Below are 21,408 nucleotides of genomic sequence, written 5' to 3' on the forward strand. Positions count from 1 at the left end.
GGGCAGGGCCGGGCAGGGCGCACGCGCAGTGAGTCTCGAGCGCGCGGCGGGCAACACAGGATCCGAAGTTCTTTACAGCTGCCCGGCCGGAGTGGATTTTCATGCCCCTGCTTTCCGATTGTTTTCCGGCTCTGCCCCCCGAGGCTGGAGCGTGGACAGTGGAGGGCTCCGCAACAAAGGCCTTCTTCTAGGTAAATCCCTGGGTTGGGGCTGGGGGAGGTTTTCACGTGCGCAGGCCCAGGGCTTGGAGGGGACCCTGGAGGGGGTCTTGGGGCTCCCTATGTCACCTCAGGCCTCAGTTTTTCCTTCTAAGGAACCGTACGTCAGGCAAATTTTCTGAGGCCACGTGGAGAGGTGGGGGATGGTTGCGGGAAGTAGAGGTCAGAGGTTGGAGAGCACTGGCCAAAGGGAAGGTCCATGGGGGTGGGGCGGGGCTCAGATGTTGGTCGGGGGACTCAGCGCAGGGGACCTGCCTCATTGAACCATCAGAATGGGCGTTCCGGGACCAATGGCCCACGAGGCCCTGGACCTTGCGACGACTGTCTTCATAGATCACGTGGGCTGGCTATCGCCCAACGTCTGGAAGACAGTGAAACCTACACAGGCGAGAAAAGCAGGCACCGGGGCAACCAGGCAAAAATTGAACTATAAGTACTGCCTTAGTGGTTGGGCATTTTCGGAGGTCGAGTGTGTGTGACTGAAATGTAAGCGAGTATGGAGTCCCAATCCTCAGTTTCCTTCTTCCCGAGGAAAACGGCGGTGAATGCTAAGTCATGTCCCCATGGACTGTAGCCCACCAGGCTCCTCTGTCCTTGGGATTCTCCAGGCAAGGGTACTGGAGTGGGTTGCCATGCCCTCCTCCAGGGGATCTTCCCCACCTAGGGATCAAACCAGCATCTCTTAAGTCTCCTGCTTTGGCGGAGAGGTTCTTGACTACTAGCGCCACCTGAGAAACGCCCTGAGATGGTCAAACCCATTTTCAAGAGTGTGCAAGAAGCCTCCAGTGTAGGGGGCTTGAGTGCACAGGGAAACTCAGGCATAAGGACCAGCTGAAAATTGGGAATAAATGTTCTAGGCCTAGGGAACCAAAGAAAGGAGGAGATAAGGATTCTTTCTGTGACATCCCCCCACCCCCTGCCCAATAGTCCACTGGGGAGGATGTTGAGATTTGGGGCAGGATAGTCCTCCTGCCAGGACTAGCCGCTGAGTAAGGCTCTGATGAAAGCACTGTTGCCTGCTTGTAGGAGACAGAGCGGTCTATGCTGAGCAGTTGAGTTGGAGGCTGATGTGATGCTTTTCCTCTGCTTAACTAGAATTTGTCCGGATAAAACTGAAGATTTTTACACGAGAGCTTTGCTCCAAAGAAATGGGACATTACTCTTCCCGGCCGCTCATGATTCTCAGGTGACCGAGACATTTCCAGGAATGGTGAAAGCCAAGTCCTCATACGGTGCAGTGGTTCCCTAGGGAAACCCACTCATTAATTAAAACACTTAATTAAAACCCCATGGGGTCGCAAGGAGTCGGACACAACTGAGCAACTTCACTTTCATTTTCACTTTAGAGCCAGGGGTCTCAAATAAGAATTGGCTATTGAGACACGTAAAAGGGCTGAAACGACTCTGGGGTGACTCCTGGAGGAGTTAAGCTCACATGCAGCACACTGGCCCACCACACATTTCACTAGTAAATTTTACCCATGACAAATTCAACTTAAAATGGGAAATAAAATCCCTCAAACACAGAAACACAGGGCATCAGAAAACAGCCCTAACACCAACCTGGTTTATGCATGTACAAAACTTATTCTTGCAGGTTTCTACTTGGAATTAAAGGAAAATTTTTGTCCTAAAAATAGCCAAAATGGGCTCTTTTACTGCATAGGCAGTTGTTAAAGAAAGCTAGCTAGAGATAATCTAGTAAATTTTAATCTGTGAGCTATGTTTGTCTATAGGTATGTAATATTATGCTTTACCTGTGACATGATGTTATCAAAATTATTTTGTAAATAAGCACTACTTAATTGGCTTGAGAAAATTAAGAGCTTATATAAATTCTCAAAATACAAAAGATAACTGGCCAGAATTTTAGATTCATGAAAACTAAAAAAACGTTCAATATTAAATCTGATGTTAAAGTGTTAATATAGCCATGTCTTTAGACTTCCCTGGTGGCTCAGACAGTAAAGCATCTGCCTACAATGAGGGAGACCCAGGTTCAATCCCTGGGTTGGGAAGATTTCCTGGAGAAGGAAATGGCACCCACTCCAGTATTCTTGCCTGGAAAATCCCATGGACAGAGGACCCTGGTAGACTGCAGTCCATGGGGTCGCAAAGAGTCGGACACAACTGAGCAACTTCACTTTCATTTTCACTTTAGAGCCATCAACGTTAGGTATAATACTTTTATTGATTAAACAAATGCCAGAAAGTCTGCTTCCAGACGAGGTAACTATAGCTTATGTAAATGGTCACCAGGAAGGGAATTCTATGGAAGCCACAGGGAACAGGCTCACAGATGAAGCCACTAAGTGAGCCTCTCTAGGGGAGAAAATGAATCTATTGAACCTGATCTCGAACACCCAAACTGAAGACCAAAGATGGGTGTTACCTGACGGAAAGAAAATGATAAGTAAGCCCATGATGAGGGAATTGATGACTATTGGGGCCCCTGGGCTATGTATGATACAATACTTAGAAACTGTGGTTGCCTGAGAATTTACACCATTGCGAAACAGGTTTACAGAAGCTGCGTAGCCTGCCAGGAAATTAACAAGAGGGTGATTAGGAAAACACATTTCAGGAGGCAGACCTCCTGGGCTAAGACCAATTTTTAAGAAACTATATACTGACCATTTCCTCTGCCTTATCATCCCCCAGATTAAAAGGACACCTTGCCCAGACTCTGCCTGTAGAATTCATCACTTCCAGCTGGGTGACTTGGAATTAATTAAAACCTGGAAAGAAGACAAACTCCAACAAGCTGGAAAGGCCCTTATCAAATGCTCCTGACCACCGAGACAGCTGTGTGCACTGCTGAAAAAGGTTGTACTCATTATACACGAGTCAAGGGGCCAATAAAAGAGACCTCAAAGGGAAGGGAAAGGACCAATGAGCAGCCTTTAAAGGTAACTTTAAGAAAACCTTGTTAAATTCCTCCCTCTGAATCTTCCCCTTCACAATAACCATTAACCATGTGGCCACACCTTTGGAAACTGGTATTGAAACCAACAGGTAAAAAGTCAGAGTCGAAATTGACAAGGAACCCCTGATTATCCAACCAGGTTGGTTGTCAATATAACCAAAACCTTGTCACCTCAGACTATTAAGTTTTGATGCCTGCCAAATTTTACCTTGTGGAAACTTAGAAAACCAGAGACAGTTGTCACAGGCGGATAAGTATCTTTGCCCTGAACCAGATTTGGTTTATACTAGAGCAAGCCCCTGCCCCAGTTGGGATGATGTACGGTGGACCACCAGGTTTCAGGACTGGATGGTAAACACTGGGTGGGTGAGGCCTTTGAAAGACAAAATATACCTAAAGGGCATTCCACCAGAAGCCTGTCAAAATCTACAATGCAACCCTATCCTCTTGACTGTTAACAACCCAGCTACCCTAGACTAAGAGCCAAAAGTAGCATCTCAGGTATATGAGTTAGGGACAGATGTCACGGGGAAAGACCCCCCTAGGGTGATTTGTTCTTAACTTTATTGAAAATAAAAACCTCCCGTGTATCAGAGACTGTCCCAACCCCAAGCTCCGAAAACCATGTTAGTTCTATTAATGAGCCCAAAAGAATAGAAATAATTGAGGTACAAAGATCTAAGACAGACTTTAGAAACTGACACAGGGTATGGAGATACGATTGCCTGGGTTGAATGGGTCAAATTTACAGTGCAAGCCCATCATAGGAGTGATGTGATGCGTGTGTGGCCAGACGCCCACAGGCACAGGTGGGGAACCAGTTCCCCCTCAGATGGGGCACTGATCTGGGAGGAACGCACCACATGTTGGCCCTTTACCAGGACAAAGATGCATGGGGAAAAGACCTGCAAGAATCTGTCGTGACTCTTTCCCGAACTGCAAAGGTTGGACCCAAGAGCCATCCCCTCTTTCTCCATAGGGAATATGAAACAGTGCAGGAGACTCAAGAGACTCAGGTTCGATCCCTGGGCAGGGAAGATCCTCTGGAGAAGGAAATGGCAACCCATTCCAGTATTCTTCCCAGGAAAGTCCCATGCACAGAGGAGCCTGGCGGGCTACGGTCCACGGGGTCACAGAGAGTCAGACACGACCAAGCACGGTGAGTGCTCTTGCCTCTAGGCAGGGGGCAGAGTTCAGTAGACCCCTGGGAGAACTTGCCACCTGTGCCAGCTTCGTGAACGTTACCGGTGAGCCAGACAACAGCAACTACTCAGCCTTCCATAGACCCCGGGCTGATGGCTGGTGGTTTTGTGGGAAAAGGAACCTCCCAGACTGACTGCCATCAAGTTGGACAGGGACTTGTGCCTTCATTCAATTGGCCATTCCCTTCACCCTGGCATTCCACAAGGTACCTGAAAAGCCACCCAGCCACCGAAGCTGAACAGCGGTGGACTCCTTTGACATATATGTATATGTGTATAGACATATATATAGAGAGTCAATAGGAGTCCCTAAGGGAGTTCTTAGTGAATTCAAGGCCTGAACCAAATAGCTACAGGGTTTGAGTCAGTACTTTTTAGGTGGTCCACAGTTAATAAAAAGGAAAAAGAAAAAAAGTAGATTGGATTAATTACATATAACCAACAGATTTATCAGATATACCAGAGATGCCCTCCAAGGAGTAGCTAGCCAGTTGGATGCCACCAGTCAATGGCTTGGGAAATAAGATTGCACTGGACATGATAACTAGCAGAGAAAGGGGGCGTTCATGTTATGCTGGGTGGGAAATGCTGTACTTTTTTTCCCAAAAATATAGCTCCTGATGGAGCCATCACAAAGGCCTTAGAAGGACTAACGACCTCAGCCAATGAGCTGGCAGAAAATGCTGGAATTGATGATCCACTCACAGATTGGTTAAAAGGATGGTTTGGAAAATGGAAAGATTTGGTTGCCTCAGTTCTCATCCCTCTCATAACAGTTCATTCACTCAGTTGTGTCCGACTCTTTGCAACCCCATGAACGCAGCAAGCCAGGCCTCCCTGTCCATCACCAACTCCCAGAGAACACCCAAACCCATGTCCATTGAGTCGGTGATGTCATCCAACCATCTCATCCTCTGTCGTCCCCTTCTCCTGCCCTCAATCTTTCCCAGCATCAGGGTCTTTTCCAGTGAGTCAGCTTTTCGCATCAGGTGGGCAAAGTATTGGAGTTTCAGCTTCAACATCAGTCTTTCCAATGAACACCCAGGACTGATCTCCTTTAGGATGGACTGGTTGGATCTCCTTGCAGTCCAAGGGACTCTCAGGAGTCTTCTTCAGCACCACAGTTCAAAAGGATCAATTCTTTAGCACTCAGCTTTCTTCACAGTCCAACTCTCACATCCATACATGACCACTGGAAAAACCATAGCCTTGACTAGACGGACCTTTGTTGGCAAAGTAATATCTCTGCTTTTTAATGTGCTATCTGCTGCTGCTGCTGCTGCTGCTGCTGCTAAGTTGCTTCAGTCGTGTCTGACTCTGTGCGACCCCATAGACAGCAGCCCACTAGGCTCCCCCGTCCCTGGGATTCTCAAGGCAAGAACACTGGAGTGGGTTGCCATTTCCTTCTCCAATGCATGAAAGCGAAGAGTGAAAGTGAAGTTGCTCAGTTGTGTCCGACTCTCAGCGACCCCAAGGACTGCAGCCTACCAGGCTCCTGCATCCATGGGATTTTCCAGGCAAGAGTACTGGAGTGGGGTGCCATTGCCTTCTACAAATATGCTATCTAGGTTGGTCATAACTTTCCTTCCAAAGAGTAAGCATCTTTTAATTTCATGGCTGCAGTCACCATCTGCAGTGATTTTGGAGCCCAGAAAAATAAAGTCAGCCACTGTTTCCACTGTTTCCCCATCTATTTCCCATGAAGTAATGGGATCGGATGCCATGATCTTAGTTTTCTGAACGTTGAGCTTTAAGCCAACTTTTTCACTCTCCTCTTTCACTTTCATCAAGAGGCTCTTTAGCTCCTCTTCACTTTCTGCCATAAGGGTGGTATCATCTGCATATCTCAGGTTATTGATATTTCTCCCGGCAATCTTGATTCCAGCTTGTGCTTCCTCCAGCCCAGCGTTTCTCATGATGTACTCTGCATATAAGTTAAATAAGCAGGGTGACAATATACAGCCTTGACGTACTCCTTTTCCTATTTGGAACCAGTCTGTTGTTCCATGTCCAGTTCTAACTGTTGCTTCCTGACCTGCATACAGATTTCTCAAGAGGCAGGTCAGGTGGTCTGGTATTCCCATCCCTCTCAGAATTTTCCACAGTTTATTGTGATCCACACAGTCAAAGGCTTTGGCATAGTCAATAAAGCAGAAATAGATGTTTTTCTGGAACTCTCTTGCTTTTTCCATGATCCAGCAGATGTTGCCAATTTGATCTCTGGTTCCTCTGCCTTTTCTAAAACCAGCTTGAACATCAGGACAGTTCACGTATTGCTGAAGCCTGGCTTGGAGAATTTTGAGCATTACTTTACTAGCGTGTGAGATGAGTGCAATGGTGCGGTAGTTTGAGCATTCTTTGGCGTTGTCTTTCTTTGGGATTGGAATGAAAACTGACCTTTTCCAGTCCTGTGGCCTCTGCTGAGTTTCCCAAATTTTGCTGGTATATTGAGTACAGCACTTTCACAGCATCATCTCTCAGGATTTGAAATAGCTCAACTGGAATTCCATCACCTCCACTAGGTTTGTTCGTAGTGATGCTTCCTTAAGGCTCACTTGACTTCACATTCCAGGATGTCTGGCTCTAGGTTTGTGATTACACCATTGTGATTATCTGGGTCGTGAAGATCTTTTTGTACAGTTCTGTGTATTCTTGCCACCTCTTCTTAATATCTTCTGCTTCTGTTAGGTCCCTACCATTTCTGTCCTTTATTGAGCCCATCTTTGCATGATATGTTCCCTTGGTATCTCTAATTTTCTTGAAGAGATCTCTAGTCTTTCCCATTCTATTATTTTCCTCTATTTCTTTGCATTGATTGCCGAGGAAGCCTTTCTTATCTCTCCTTGCTATTCTTTGGAACTCTGCATTCAAATGGTTATATCTTTCCTTTTCTCCTTTGCTTTTCGCTTCCCTTCTTTCGACAGCTATTTGTAAGGCCTCCTCAGACAGCCATTTTGCTTTTTTGCATTTCTTTTTCTTGGGGATGTTCTTGATTCCTGTCTCCTGTACAATGTGACGAACCTCCGTCCATAGTTCATCAGGCACTCTATCAGATCTAGTCCCTTAAATCTATTTCTCACTTCCACTGTATAGTCTTAAGGGATTTGATTTAGGTCATACTTGAATGGTCTAGTGGTTTTCTCCACTGTCTTCAATTTCAGTCTGTATTTGGCAATAAGGAGTTCATGATCCGAGCCACAGTCAGCTCCCGGTCTTGTTTTTGCTGACTGTATAGAGCTTCTCCATCAGGAATTTGTAAGAAATAAAAAAGTGGTCCATTTTCAAAGGTAGCTAGCTCTGAGTGGAAAACTACCAGCAGCCAAGCTTGCCTAACAGTTTGCTGACGTAACAACCACAAAGTTCACACACCTGGAAAGTCCCTAAGTAAGTGGGATGTTGTGAGAGAGATAAACTAAAATCTTGGTTGAGAAGTAACAGAATTAGGTTGGGAAGGGAGAAGGAAGGATACTTTATAACCAAACCTTCAGGATGATCATACACCCCATAGTACCCAGCGGATGAGGAACCGAGGGAGGGACCTGCATGCCAGCGAATAAAGTGCTTGCTGTAACTGTCCTGGCTGTGCCTGCCCACCAGACACTCGGTCTTGCAAGACCGTCATTAAAAGTCTCACTTTCACCGTGGTTCGTGTCTCTGGGTCCATTCCTTGGTTTTGGACATGTGAGCATATTTCTCACACTTTGGAGCTCCCCAAACTCTCTGAGCCACTGGCTGATCCCTGCGCTTGGAACTTTGTGCCCCAGGTCTTCAGTTTGGGTCCCAGTTCCACTCCTGCTCCAGTACGATCGTGACAAGGAGGTCCTATAGCCTTTGGGCCACATCTGTCTTCAAGCTAAGGGTGGCTGTTACATTTTTAATTGTTGGAACAAAACCAAAAGAAGAATCATCTCATGACATGTGAAAATCATGTGAAATTTAAATCTCAGTGCCCATAGATTTACTTGAAAATAGCCATAGTCATTGACATAATGTCTGGCCGCTTTTAAGCTGCAGCCACAGAGCTGAGTTCTTTTAACAGACTGGCCCAAAAATCTTCAAATATTTACTTGTTGGGTCTCGATAGAAGTTTTGTTGTTCAGTTGCCAAGTCTTGTCTGACTGACTCTGCTAACCCATGGACTCTGGCAGGCCAGGCTTCCCTGTCCTTTGCTATCTCCCAAGGTTTGCTCAAACTCGTGTCCACTGAGTCGGTGATGCCATCCAACCATCTCATCCTCTGCCACCCTCTTCTCCTGCTCTCAGGGTCTTTTCCAATGAGCTGGCTCATCACATCAGATGGCCAAAGTATTGGAGCTTCAGCTTCAGTCCTTCCAATGAGTATTCAGGGCTGATTTCCTTTAAGATTGACTGGTTTGCGGTATTTATATGGTTGTTCTATACACTTCTGTACAACCAGTGGGGTGTGGTGAATGTTCAACAGCTCCTGCTGCTTTGGGAGAAGCAGAGAAGCGTGTGTTTCTGCCTATAATTACACATGTGCCTGTGTATATATAGTTTCTTGTAAATTTTACCATTTTCCCATACTTAAGTTTTGAAGACAATAAAACAATAAAACGGACCCTGCCTTGTAATGCTAATTTCCTTGATATAAATACTTCATATGGCCAGTCTCAGGCTACCAGTGTGAATATCACTAATCAGAGTTGAGCAGAGGTGTGCAGTAGCATACTAGATTTTTCTCTCTAGAGCCTGCTACTTTCTTGCTGTGGCCTCCAAACCAGCAGCATTAGCATCACCAGGAAATTTGTTGAAAATACAGACTCCCAGGTTCCAACCTAGACCTGAATCAGAATCTGCATTTTAGCAAGATACTCATTTGCTACCTTGTATTTTGCCTCCAGGCTGCAGGCACAGGCCATAGAGATTGGCTAGAAATTCTTCAGGAATAGCTAGAATGTCAGTGCTGGAAAGGACACTGAAATGAATTCACTCAGTCATGTCTGACTCTTTGCGACCCCATGGACTCTAGCCTACCAGGCTCCTTCGTCTGTGGGGTTTTCCAGGCAAGAGTACTGGAGTGGGTTGCCATTTCCTTCTCCAGCGGATCTTCCCAACCCAGGTGTCTAGCCTGCAGTACACAGACTTAGTTTTCTTATGTATTTCGGTATCATTATGTTTGGGCTTCCCTAGTGACTCAATGGTAAAGAATCTGCCTGATAATGCAGGCGATGCGGGTTTAATCCCTGTGTCGGGAAGAACCTTTGGAGGAGGAAGTGGCAACCCACTCCACTATCCTTGCCTGGGAAATCCCATGGACAGAGGAGCCTGGCGAGCTACAGTCCATGGAGTTGCCAAGAGTCAGGCACGACTTAGCAACTAAAGAACAACAATCACTATATTCATTACATTTTGTTATCTGTAACTTCTCTTGGGTAAGTGTTCTTGGCTGTTGCCATGTCTCTGAACCCTCTGACCCTTAATGAACTTAATACTTTATGTGCCTTTTATTAGTTGAAGTTGACATTAAATAGATACCGTATATTGCCACTTCAGATAGAAAACCACTGAGCCGTAGCTGTAAAAAGAAACACAAAAACAAAACAATGTTCTGTAATTCTGGGTGGATATTGTTGCCTGCCAAGGTGTTGAGCCCCAAGCCTGCTTTTTTTTTTTTTTTAATGTAAAGAGATTAGCAAAGTATTAGAGGGCTATTAAAGGCATATTATCACTCAACTGAAACTTCTTGACACAGTGAGAAGGAATGAAAGAACTGAACTGAGGTAACTCTAATCCATGAGATTCTGTGTCATTTAATGCTCTGTCTGTATGCCTCCAAAAGTCAGTTGCATGGACCACATCCATCCCACACTTTGGGAGACTCCCAGCAACATGTCATCACTGGCTAAATATAATCCAGTTGTGGTTTCTCAAGGGACGCTAAACCCATCACCCTGATGTTCATGCACGCTCAGTTGTCTGACTCTTTGCGACCCCATAGACTGCAGCCCGCCAGGCTCCTCAGTCCATGGAATTCACCAGACAAGAATACTGGAGTGGGTTGCCATGCCTTCCTCCAGGGGATCTCCCTGACCCAGGGATTGAACCCGTGTCTCCTTCATTGGCAGGTAGCTTCTTTACTGGGCTACCGGGGAAGCCCCATCAGCCTGATGAGCCAACTAAATTTCCCTTGGTTTCACGGTTTTCATCCTGGTGGCCATGGTTGCCTTTGTCGTGTCCCTTAGACCTCCCTTTGCTTTCTTTATCTGGTCTCCTCTTACACATTCACTTAGTCAACATTTATTTATGCAAGAAATATTTGTTGATTGCCTACTCTGATGGTTTTAAAACATGGCCCCAAATTCTTTGACCTTCTTCCCATCAAAAGGTCAGGTCTCAAATGCCACCTGATACCACTTAACATGTGGAATCTCAAATACAACACAGAGGAACTTATCTCACAAAACAGACACAGAACAGGCTTGTGGTTGCCGTGGGGGAGGGATGGACTGGGGATTTGGAGTTCACAGATGCAAACTGTTACATACAGAATGGATAAACAACAAGGTCCTATTGTACAACACAGCTATACTCAATGTCACATAATGGAACATAATGGAAACCATAATGGAAAAGAATATGTACAACCGAGTCACTGTTGTAGAGCAGAAATTAACAACATTGTACATCAACTCTTCTCCAATTTAAACAAAGGTGAGGGCTCCATTTTCCATGAATGGGGGCAGGCTGGTTACGCGTCCATTTATGGAAGTGGAAGTGATACCGTGTGACTCACAAGACAGGATACAACTTCCACCTGCTTTGCTGGAACGGTTGCTGTCCTGTAAGCAGTCCCCCTGCCCTGAGGCTGCCATGCTATAAAGGTGCTGAAATGAGACCAAAAGGCAGGGCCTTCCTGGTCATCCAGTGGCCAAGACTCTGCTCCCAGTGCAGGGGGCCTGGGTTCAATCCCTGGTCAGGGAACTAGATCCCACATGCTGCAGCTAAGACCTGCCGTAGCCAAACACATTAAAAAGAGACCAAAAGGCAAAGCCCTGAGAGAGACCTGGCCAGCCTGGCCCTTTCCATTCTTCACCTCCATGAAAGATAAATGATGCTTCCCGTCCATAAACCAAACCACAGAATATTCGTTACATGGCAGCATATATTCACCGCACCTACTACGTCTCAGATGTTCTACGCTTGGGGGCCCAGAACAAGACAGACCCTGCCGTCACCGAGCTTTGCATCCTTCTGTGGGGGGACTGACAATAGACAAGGAAGAGAAATAATTTGAGATAGTGACCCAGGCAGTGTTACAGAGAAAAGAGTAAAGGATCTAGTGACAGAGAGGGTACTTTAGGTTGGCTGTTCAGGGGCTTCACTGGTGGCCCAGTGGTTAAGAATCCACCTTCCGACGCAGGGGTCGTGGGTTTGATCCCTGGTTGGGGAACTAAGATCCCGTGTGTTGCAGGGCAACAAATCTGACACTGCCAAAAATAAATATTTAAAAAAAAAAAAGATTGTTCACAGGAGTCCCCTCTGGGGATCTGAGGAGGTGGCATTCTAGTGGAAGACCTGCAGGAGAAGCACTCTAGACAGTAGTGAGTGCAAAGGTCCTGAGGCAGAGACCAGTTTGGTGAAGAGCGAGGAGCTCAGTTTGGCTGGGGCTGAGTGAGCAAGGAGCCCCACAGGGCCTGGGAGGCTATAGAGTTCTTGGAGGAGTTTGTGATTTTTCTCCAAGACAAGGGTCAGATGTGGGAAATGGAGGGACCCCAATGGTTTCCTTTAAGCTGCTGACCAGCCTCTCTGCTGCCTTCTTCTCCCCTGACCCCGGGTCTGGGCTAAAGCCCTGAGGACCAGGAACTTCCTTCTCTACAGCCAAGTTGGAAAATGGCTTCTGTAGTTAGACCCCAGGAAAAGGGCCTTCACAGCTGTAATTTAGTTATCATCTACCCATTGTGGGCAGGGAGCTGGCGTGGGAAGTAGCTGCTCTGTGCCCAGCCCCACGTGGAGGGTGAGGACCCAGAGGTTAATCAGCAGGAGTCCCTGGCCTCCTCTGTTCAGTACCTCTTCTCCCACTGTAGTCCACTGGGTCAAGTTCTTGCCAGCAAGGTGTGGCCGATGCAGAAGCCAAGAGGGGGACCCCTGATCCAATCTAGGTGCATCGGCTTCCCCTCCCATGTTTTGCAGCAGCTGAATGTGGATCTAGGAGGAAATACTGATCTTAAAGCTTCCCAAGTGGCTCAGTGGTAAACAACCTGCCTGCCATGGCAGGAGTCTCAGGAGACTCAAGTTCGATCCCTGGGGAGGTTGGAGATGGCAGCCCACTCCAGTACTCTTGCCTGGATAGTCCCATGGACAGAGGAGCCTGGCAGGCTACAGTGCACGAGCTTGCCAAGAGTCAGACATGACTGAGCACGCATGCACTGATCTTACTCTTTGTAATTTAAAAGATTTTTTTTTTAAAGGTCACTCTGTGCAGCATGCAAGATCTTAGTTCCCTGACCAGGGATTGAACCTGTGTCCCCTGCATTGAGCGTGTGGAGTCCTAATCACTAGACCACCACCAGGGAAGTCCCTGTAATGAAAAGGATTTAACCTTCAATTAAAAATAAATTCAGCCTCCCCTAACTCTAAAAAAAAAAAAGAAAAAAAAAGATTCAAACTTACAAAGAAGTTGAAAAAACTGCCAAGAAATTCCATGTGGCCTTCATCCAGCTTCCCCAAATATTGCTTAAACAGCACAATGCTCAAAACCAGGATATTCGCACTGATCAATATGTGATCAGTACACTAGTGATTACAAACCTATTCAGGTCTCATCTGCTGACTGCCAGTGTTTTGTTCCTATCGCAGGATCCAGTCCAGGATTCCTCGTTTAATTTTTATTTTCTGTCTTTTGGCTTTGCACGGCATGTGAGATCTTAGTTCCCAGACCAGGGGATGGAACCTATGCCCCCTGCAATGGAAATGCAGTGTCTTAACCGCTGGACTGTTAGGGAAGACCCCCTTGTTGCATTTAGATGTCATTTCTCAGGTTTCCTTTAGTCTGGATTAATCCCTGTGTCTTACTTTTCCTTCACCATGACTCTAGTGAGGAATTGTTATCGTTTAGTTGTTAAGTTGTGTTCGAGTCTTTTGGGACCCCATGGACTGTAGCCCACCAGGCTTCTCTGTCGACGGGCTCTCCCAGGCAAGAATACTGAAGTGGGTTGACATTTCCATCTCCAGGGATCTCCCCAGACCAGGGATCGAACCTGCGCTGCATGCACTGCAGGCAGATTCTTTACCACTGAGCCACCAGGGAAGCCCCTAGTCAGGGATACTCCCAGCTATTTTGTAGAAGATTGCTTCATTTTGGGTCTGTTGGATGTTTCCTCCTGATTAAATCAAGGTGATGATTTCTGGGTGGGAATAACACAGAATAACCTATCTGGAAGGCACCTGATGGCAATTTGTATCATTACTGACAACTCAGATCACTTGGTGTTGGTCAGGTTACTTTTTCTCTTTGTATTAACAGTTACTGAATATCTTGTAGGGAGATAAATAAACAGGAAATATTTGAGAAAGAGGAGGAGAGATGGGATGTAGAAGAGACAGCTAGCTCTGATCTTTCCAGGCACGACTGCAATTTCAGTGTAAACAAAACAGCCTCGCCTCTAGGCAAAATCGGAGTTGGCCGTTTTCCCCAGTGTAAAGGAAGAGGCAGTGTCACAAACTGACCACAGTGGGGCGGCAGAGGATTGGGATGAAATAAAAACTGCTGCTGCCGCTGCTAACTCACGTCAGTCATGTCCGACTCTGTGTAACCCCATAGACAGCAGCCCACCAGGCTCCCCTGTCCCTGGGATTCTCCAGGCAAGAACACTGGTGTGGGTTGCCATTTCCTTCTCCAGTGCATAAGAGTGAAAAGTGGGCTCCAGGTAAAAAGCAGTTGAGCTCCTTCAAAGTGAATAAATCTGTGGAAACCCAAAGGCTCTGTACTAGTTGAGGTTGGGCATCTTCTTGGAACCAGATGAAGTAGGCGCTGGCTGCTCAGATTGCACTCGCAGCATTAGGGGTGGGCCATGTCTAAAACAGGGGCTCTTGGGGTTGTGGTGAACTTGGAGACTGGGATTGACACTATACACTACTGATGCTGTGTATAAAATAGATAACTAATGAGAATCTACTGTACAGCACAGGGAACTCTAGTTAACGCTCTGTGGTGATCTAAATGGGAAGGAACTCCAGAAAAGAAAGGATACGTGTAAGCTGATTCATTTTACTGTACAGTAGGAACAAATGCCACATTGTAAAGCAACTATCAGTCAGTTCAGTCGCTCCGTCGTGTCCAACTCTGACCCCATGGACTGCAGCACACCAGGCTTCCCTGTCCATCACCAGCTCCCGGAGCTTGCTCAAACTCCTGTCCATCGAGCCGGTGATAGTCCAATAAAAATTAAAACGGGGGCTCTCGGGCAGTGGGGTGGGGATTTGGGCAGGAGGTCTGGATTTTCAGATGCTGAGCGAGTCAGCAGCATGTGGACGAGGTCACAGAGGGTGTGGAAGGAGCAGGACCCAGGTGTAGTGAGTGGGGACAGAGGGACAGCCAGAGAGGCGGGAGGAAAACTGGTGCAGGGGGTGCCACTCCCAGCCAGGAGAATCTCTCTTAGCACTCTTGCAGCTTCACGCTCGTGTGTGCGTGTCATATGCAGGTGCACCCTATACTCTGCTTCAGAGTTCTTGCTACCAGAGTTCTTAGAAGCAGGAACATCAGTGGGTCCCTCTGCAACCCTCCTAAATGGTGGTTTACTGAACTCTGACTGGAGGGTTCACTGGGGCCCTGGGAACCCAGGCTCCTCTGTCTCATTGCTTTGCCACCCTTATTGTATGATGTCCACCTCAGGGTCCAATATGGCTGCTGGGGCTCCAGCCATCCTGCTTGCTTTCCAGCCAGCAACTTTCGATTTTCCCATGGGTATGACAGTGGATGGGGGTGGTTAATACCTATCTGGGAAGATCGTCAAAAAGAATGGACCAGAGCATCTACAGGGAAGCCACTGTGATTGGTCAGGATCTCCTGAGGCTCTTGGTAGGACTAGGTCCCTCTTATGCACTACCCAGTGGGCCATCAAGGGACTCGATGACCCAGGAGCCTTCAGTGGGCTCCCCTCCTTATCTCTCTTCTCTGGCTCCTGCGGCAGCAATCGTGTGGGCATCACCTGTGCTCATGAGCCTCACCAGCTACCCAAGCCCTAAGGTGCCCTCCCCTACCAGGGACCCTATTGCCTGGCCCTGGCTGGGATCTCTGAGGGGGAAGGTTAGGGGTGCGGCTCCTGCCCTGTGCAAGGGTTGATGCTGCTCAGGGGCCATGGGCTGAAATCCTGAACCATGAGAGGGTGGGGACACCTCTGGGCTCTGCTGAGTTTTCAGAGCCTGGCAGGGCATTGCACAGAGTTGGGGCCTGGCCACTGGCCGAGGGGGAGGCTGCGTGCTTGGGTCCTGGGAGCTCCTCCCCAAGACTGGCCACCGTATTTGTGAGACCCAGTGTGAAATGAAAGCACTGACCCTTTGGTGGAAAATTCTTAGGAATCTCAAGATGGGGACCACAAAGGCATTAAGCCAAGCGCAGGCCCTGGGGTTCCCAGCTTGGGATAATTTTCATTTGGCCTGGAGTCACCTGGGCTGCCACTCGGGACATAGAGGCCTGGGCTGGGGCCGAGGCTGAGCAACTTCGGCGGCGTACAGGGCACCTGCCTCGCCCCCTAGAAGCAGCTTTTACGGGCAACTGAGAACTGCGTCCAGGTTTCTAGAACATCCTCCTGCCCCTGGGCCCTTCCTGGTTCCTGAGCACATTGCTCTTCTCTGCAGGATTTCTCCAAAGTCCCACAATCCCGTGTTGGGTACCCCCATGCCCACACCCACCCCCTGCAGAGAGGGTGGTGGCAACAGTTATGGATGCCCAGCCCCGACCTTAATGCCACAAGCCGGGCTCTCTGGGGCTGGGGCCTGGTGATTCTGCAAGAGGCTCAGGCATTGATTCTTAGGGGGTTCTGAGGTCTGCCCCATGCCTCTCCGCCCCCGCTTTACCAGATACACCTGGTAAACACTCAATGGGCTGCATCAGCGGCTGGAGCTGGGTTTATGCTGCACCTCTGAATTACTCTAGCCTGGACACACTGTGTTGCCCATCCTGGGCTGAGCTGCTTTGTTGTCCTCTCGGCCTGGCGAAACTGCCCCTTCTGGAACATTCCCCAGGGAGCCGGAGGAAAGCGCCGTTTCCGTCCTGCCCCTTCCCAGGCTCACGGAGCCCAGTCTAGGCCTCCCTGCTGTCCCAGAACTAGGGGCCTGCAGGAGGGGGTGCTGAATCTTCCAGAACCACGGGGGGCGGGACAGGGGTGGGAGTGTGGACCGTGACCCTCAGTGGGCACATTCAGTGTGTTTATTGCAACGAAAAACAAGAATGGGCTCGAAAGTCTGGTGTCTTTATGTCGTTTATATTCCTCCTCACGGAATCTGGCAAAGGACTAGACAGGGCGTAAGGCAGAAACGTGGCGGAAGAGGCAGGCATGACCATCCAGGAACCATGAACTTGACCGTCTCCCAGGAAAGCGGATGTATCTTTAAAGATATTTTTTTTGTCTGAGTTCATCTGAGTCTGCAGTCTTGAGAGGAGATGCACTCGGTGATCGCCACAACAGGCCGCTGGTTCCTTAGAATGAGATTTCTCATCTTTCCCCTCAGCTCCCTGCCCAGTGCACTCGAGGACACGGATGCACAGCGCTGCTTGTCGAGAAACAGGGTTTGCAAGGCCACGTGAGTTTCCATTAGTACCTTCTTCATGCATGAGGAAACCACTGGGGATCGGATATACTGCCATATACACATTCATAAGGAACATTCTAATAACAATTAGATCACAAAACTATCGGTATGAACATATTTTCAAAAAGAGAAACGAAGCCGGGCCTTCTTAGACCAGAGGCTTGTCGTCTTCTCTGCAGCTGCTGTGGGGTGCAGCCCTCTGTCCCAGGCCTATTGGTGCAACGGGTAAAATTATGAGGGTTGCAGACACAGAGCGTGTAGAGTTCGGGGCTGGGCCGGGCCTTGGGGTTCATTTGTCCCCAGAGAAGAGTTTGGACTCTGAGCAGTTCAAGATGGGACCTGTTGGAGTCAGTGCTCAGGGATCGCTACTTCAAAGGGAGGCAATCTGGAAGGTTCTGTGAAGCGAGGCTTAGACACAGCTGTTCATGCACAGTCTTGGCTGGATGGGCTGCCCTCTGAAGGCGCCGAGGGGACACTGATCTCCCGAACTCCTTGGAACAAACTCATTCCAGACTTCACTGTTGAGCTTGATGTTGGCTGTGAACTTGGGCAGAATCCCAATCCTTCCGGTTGCAGATCAAGCTTCTGGGTTTGATGGAAAGGTCCCACTGGGTCTTGGCACCAGGGAGCCTGTTTTGGTGACTGGTTCTTGAGCCACGTGGGGCTGTGGGCTGAGCCCCGTCCAGGGATCATTTGGCAGCTGCTTTTGAACCCTTTGGCATCTAGAGACCAGGCTCTTGGGGACCAGCTGGGCAGGAGGCCATGAGGCAAGGATCAAGACGGCCCCTGCCCTCTGCAGGACACGAGGGGGGCTTCGGGACACCCCCTTCCTCCCTGGGGCCACTGGAGTTCCCAGCTGGGAGGGGAGGCAGCAACTGGCCAACACCGCCTGGCCCCTTCCAGCTCTGAGCCAGGGTGTGTGCCGAAGGGGGAGGAGATTCAGGAGGAGGAGAAGGTGGGCTGGGTGCCCCAGTGTGCAGCTCAGGCCCTGGGCACCTGGCGCACAGTTCCTCCAGGGTCACAGCGGTTTTCGTCTTGAGGAAGAGGAGGGTGTCTTTTATGGGCACCCTGGCCCAGGGCGCCTGGACTCGGGAGTAAAGATCACTTGTCTAAGAGGCACTATTGTGGCGGAGTTCGGGCCTGGAGCTGGGGGCCCGGCTAGACGCCCTGCAGGGGGTGGTTGGGGTCGCTGCGCTCCCGCTTCACCAGGGGCTCGCCCCGTCCTCGGGTCTCCGAGTGGGCCTCACTGATGTCATCTGTGGGGTCGGGTCGGGTGGGGGGCACGAACAGGCCAGGTGAGGGCCCTGCCTTGGCTTGGGTCTGGGCTGACTGGGGGTTTCCTGCCCGCGACCACCCCTCAACCAGCACCCACGTGCCTGGGTCATGCACCTGGTAGGGTCCCCCTTGGGCGCTGGGCCTCCCATCCCCGTGGGGCAGGGAATGGGCCCCAGGGGTGCTCACTGCCCCACCTGCCCCACTCCCTCTCCAGACGTGGAGGGAGGAGGCACTTAGCTGCCCCAGTCCCGTCTGTGGCCCTGCTCCTCCGGGCCTGGTGTGGATGGCCGGGGGAGCAGGACAGTCATCTAGGAGGAGCAGGGGGGCTTCTGCTCTGAGCCCCGGTGAACATGCGGGCTGCTGCCCAGGGCCCTGCCTTAGGGGTCGCCCCCACCTTCACTGTGCCCAGGATGGGAGGGAACGCCCAGACACACCCACCTTTGTCCAGCAGTGTCAGCGACAGGGAGGCCAGATCGTTGAACTGAAAGAGAGAGGCTCAGAGTGAGGGGCTCTGCAGGGTGGTCCCGGGGAAGGTGAGCCATGTCTACAGTGGAAACTGGTTTGGCTTTGTGAGGGGGCTTATGCCCTGAGAAATAGCCCTGAAGCTGCAGAGGTCTGGGCTGTCCCCTCTGACACTCTCTAGGCCCTGCCTGGGAGCGGCTGGAGGGCACAGGGGGTGCCGACTGCCCAGGCTAGCAAGGGCACAGAGGCTGTGACCTCTGAGTGCTCAGGGAAGGAATGGCTGCTTTTTCTCACTGCTTATCATGCACTAAAATCTCTGTGCACTAAAATCACCTTGTTTCTTCCTCAAAACAAACTCATCATGACCCAGAAATACACTCCCAGGTATGTACCCCAAAGAATTCAAGCAGATGTTCAAACAAAATGTGCAGGAATGCTCACAGCAGCATGATCCACACCAGCCAGAAGTTGAAAACAGCCCCTCTATCAACAGGTGATGGGTCAGCCAAGTGGCAAATAGCCAGGCAATCAGAGAGTACTCTGCCATAAGAAGGAGGGAAGCCCTGACGCTCCACATGGACGGACCCTGAGAAACGATGCTCGGGAAGAGTAGCAGACACACAAGGACACACAGGCTGTGACTCCATGGCTGGGAAATGTCCTGAACAGGCAGATCCACGGAGACAGAGAGGGGGTGAGTGGTTGCCAGGGGCTGGAGGAAGGGGTACATGGGGGGACTGCCAGTGGGAATGGGGTTTTTCTTGGGGTGGTGGAATGTTCTAGAACAAGATAGGTGGGGGTTTCACAACGTCGTGAATGTACTAAATGCCATTTGATTGTTTACTGTGAGACGACTGAAAAGGTAAATGATACGTTCTGTGTGCTCTACCACCAGGAGGCAGGAAATCCTGCCCAGGGTCTCATAAGGAGGTGACAGGAGCCAGGGTCTGCCTGTGTCAGTCCGACTGGGGAAGGCGAGCTCTCTCCCAGCCACTGACCCCCCATACCCGAGCCCCTCGATGTGTCCTCTTGGACCCCGAGGCCTGCCCTCTTGTCCCAGGGTGGGGGTGGGGAGCGCTCACCTCTCCCATCACAGCAATGGGTGTCTCCCCAGTGGCCTCGGCGACCCGGTGTTCCACCAGGTAGAACATGTACTCGTCATAGAGCAGCCGGATGAGGTGGAAGGAGCCGAAGCTGGCAGCGCTGCGCAGGGTCAGGTCTCGGATCACCATGGAGCTGGAGCGGCAGACACAGGCTGGCACCTCCAGGACGCCAGGCTCCCTTCCAGCCCCAAGCTGGCCCACAGGGCGTCAGCCAACCGCCTGGACCACCCCGCCTCCCCTGCCCTGCCATGTCCCCAGTCAGTGGCTTTAGGCATCTAAAGACAAGGCTCAAGTTCAGGGTGCCTTTGCTGCTTTCATCCAAAAGCAGGGGCTGGCAAACTGTGGCCGACCCAGACTGGATCCAGCCTGTCACCTGGTCTGGGATGGCCTGTGTGCCAAGAACAGTTTTCACAGTTTTGAATGGTTGGGGGGAAAAGTGTCAAAAAAAAAAATCTAATTGGTACAGTAATGCAAATTAACTATACTTAAAAATAAATACATAAATAAAATAATTCTATTTCAAAACACATAAGAAGTACCTGAATTCACATTTCAGTGTCCATAAGTAAGGTTTTATTAGTCATGTCTGCTGCTGATGTGCTGTGTGCCATCCGCCTGGAAAACTGTGTTGCTCAAAGAGCTCTCCTATCTCATTCTTTACAGAGAAATCTAAAGGGATAATGTGGTGCCCAACCATACAGTCTGGACTACACACCCAGATGTGCCATCTCAGAACCCACCTACCCTCGGTGATGTCTAACTGCTGTGACAGCGAGAAAAGCAGCAGAAAGGGACGAGACAGGAGGGGACCCGCAATGTGAATACCACCCGCGACAGTAATGGAACTCAAGGGACATCACCCTGGGTTCCAAGGGCATCACCCTGGAGTCCAAGCAGCCACAACCCGATCAGATCAGTCAGTGCGTGCCAGCCGCAGCCATCAGATCATCTCCTTCTGTGTGAACACCTCTCCCCTTGCTCCCGGCTGGGGAGCTCCTCACCATCTTGGCTTTGGCGCTGCTTGATTCAAAGCAATGTTTGCTCAGAGAATCTTTTGAAAAGTCAACAAGCCTCAGTTTATCTTTTAACAGGTTGAAACTTGTTACTTGTGAGTCAGTAAAGACAACTGACAACAAATCAGTTTACTTAATTCTTTTTGCATTTTCTGGGGCCAGCGTGTAGAAGGCAGGTGGGCTCAGCAGTGGAAATGGAGAGCTGGCTCCAGCTGGCTGTGGCTCCAAGATGCCCTAGGAGGCACCAGGTGGTGAGTGCCTGCGTCTAGAGGAGCACATTATTTTTTAAAAATTTATTATTTTTGGCTGTGCTAGGTCTTTGTTGCTACTCATGGGCTTTCTCTAGTTGGCAGCAAGCAAGGATTACTCTCTGCTTGTGGTGTGCAGTGGCTTCTCATGTTGCAGACCATGGGCTCTATGCACATGGCCTTCAGTAGTG

At 49.5% G+C, this 21,408-nt stretch overlaps 1 protein-coding gene and 1 long non-coding RNA gene across 5 annotated transcripts in view; one reads left to right on the forward strand and one right to left on the reverse strand.

Moving 5' to 3' along the window:
• Nucleotides 1-6: 6 nt before the first annotated feature.
• LOC120864887 lies at nucleotides 7-21,096 on the forward strand. The gene is made up of 4 exons (XR_005721248.1): nucleotides 7-191; nucleotides 2,880-3,127; nucleotides 19,347-19,547; nucleotides 20,620-21,096. It is a non-coding gene; the product is annotated as an uncharacterized LOC120864887 (long non-coding RNA).
• The window catches only part of RFX2 (regulatory factor X2), a 90,446-nt gene continuing 85,758 nt past the window's right edge, over nucleotides 16,721-21,408 (reverse strand). For all 4 annotated transcript variants that reach the window (XM_040242067.1, XM_040242066.1, XM_040242065.1 and 1 more), the window contains 3 exons: nucleotides 19,936-20,089; nucleotides 18,830-18,872; nucleotides 16,721-18,372 (listed from right to left, as the gene is read on the reverse strand). In XM_040242067.1, coding sequence (XP_040098001.1) covers nucleotides 18,275-18,372; nucleotides 18,830-18,872; nucleotides 19,936-20,089 — 295 coding nt within the window. In that variant the 3' untranslated portion in view covers nucleotides 16,721-18,274. The remainder of the gene's footprint in view (nucleotides 18,373-18,829; nucleotides 18,873-19,935; nucleotides 20,090-21,408) is intronic.

This window comes from Oryx dammah, unplaced genomic scaffold (assembly GCF_014754425.2).
Source record: "Oryx dammah isolate SB20612 unplaced genomic scaffold, SCBI_Odam_1.1 HiC_scaffold_5, whole genome shotgun sequence".
Taxonomy (NCBI): Eukaryota; Metazoa; Chordata; class Mammalia; order Artiodactyla; family Bovidae; genus Oryx; species Oryx dammah.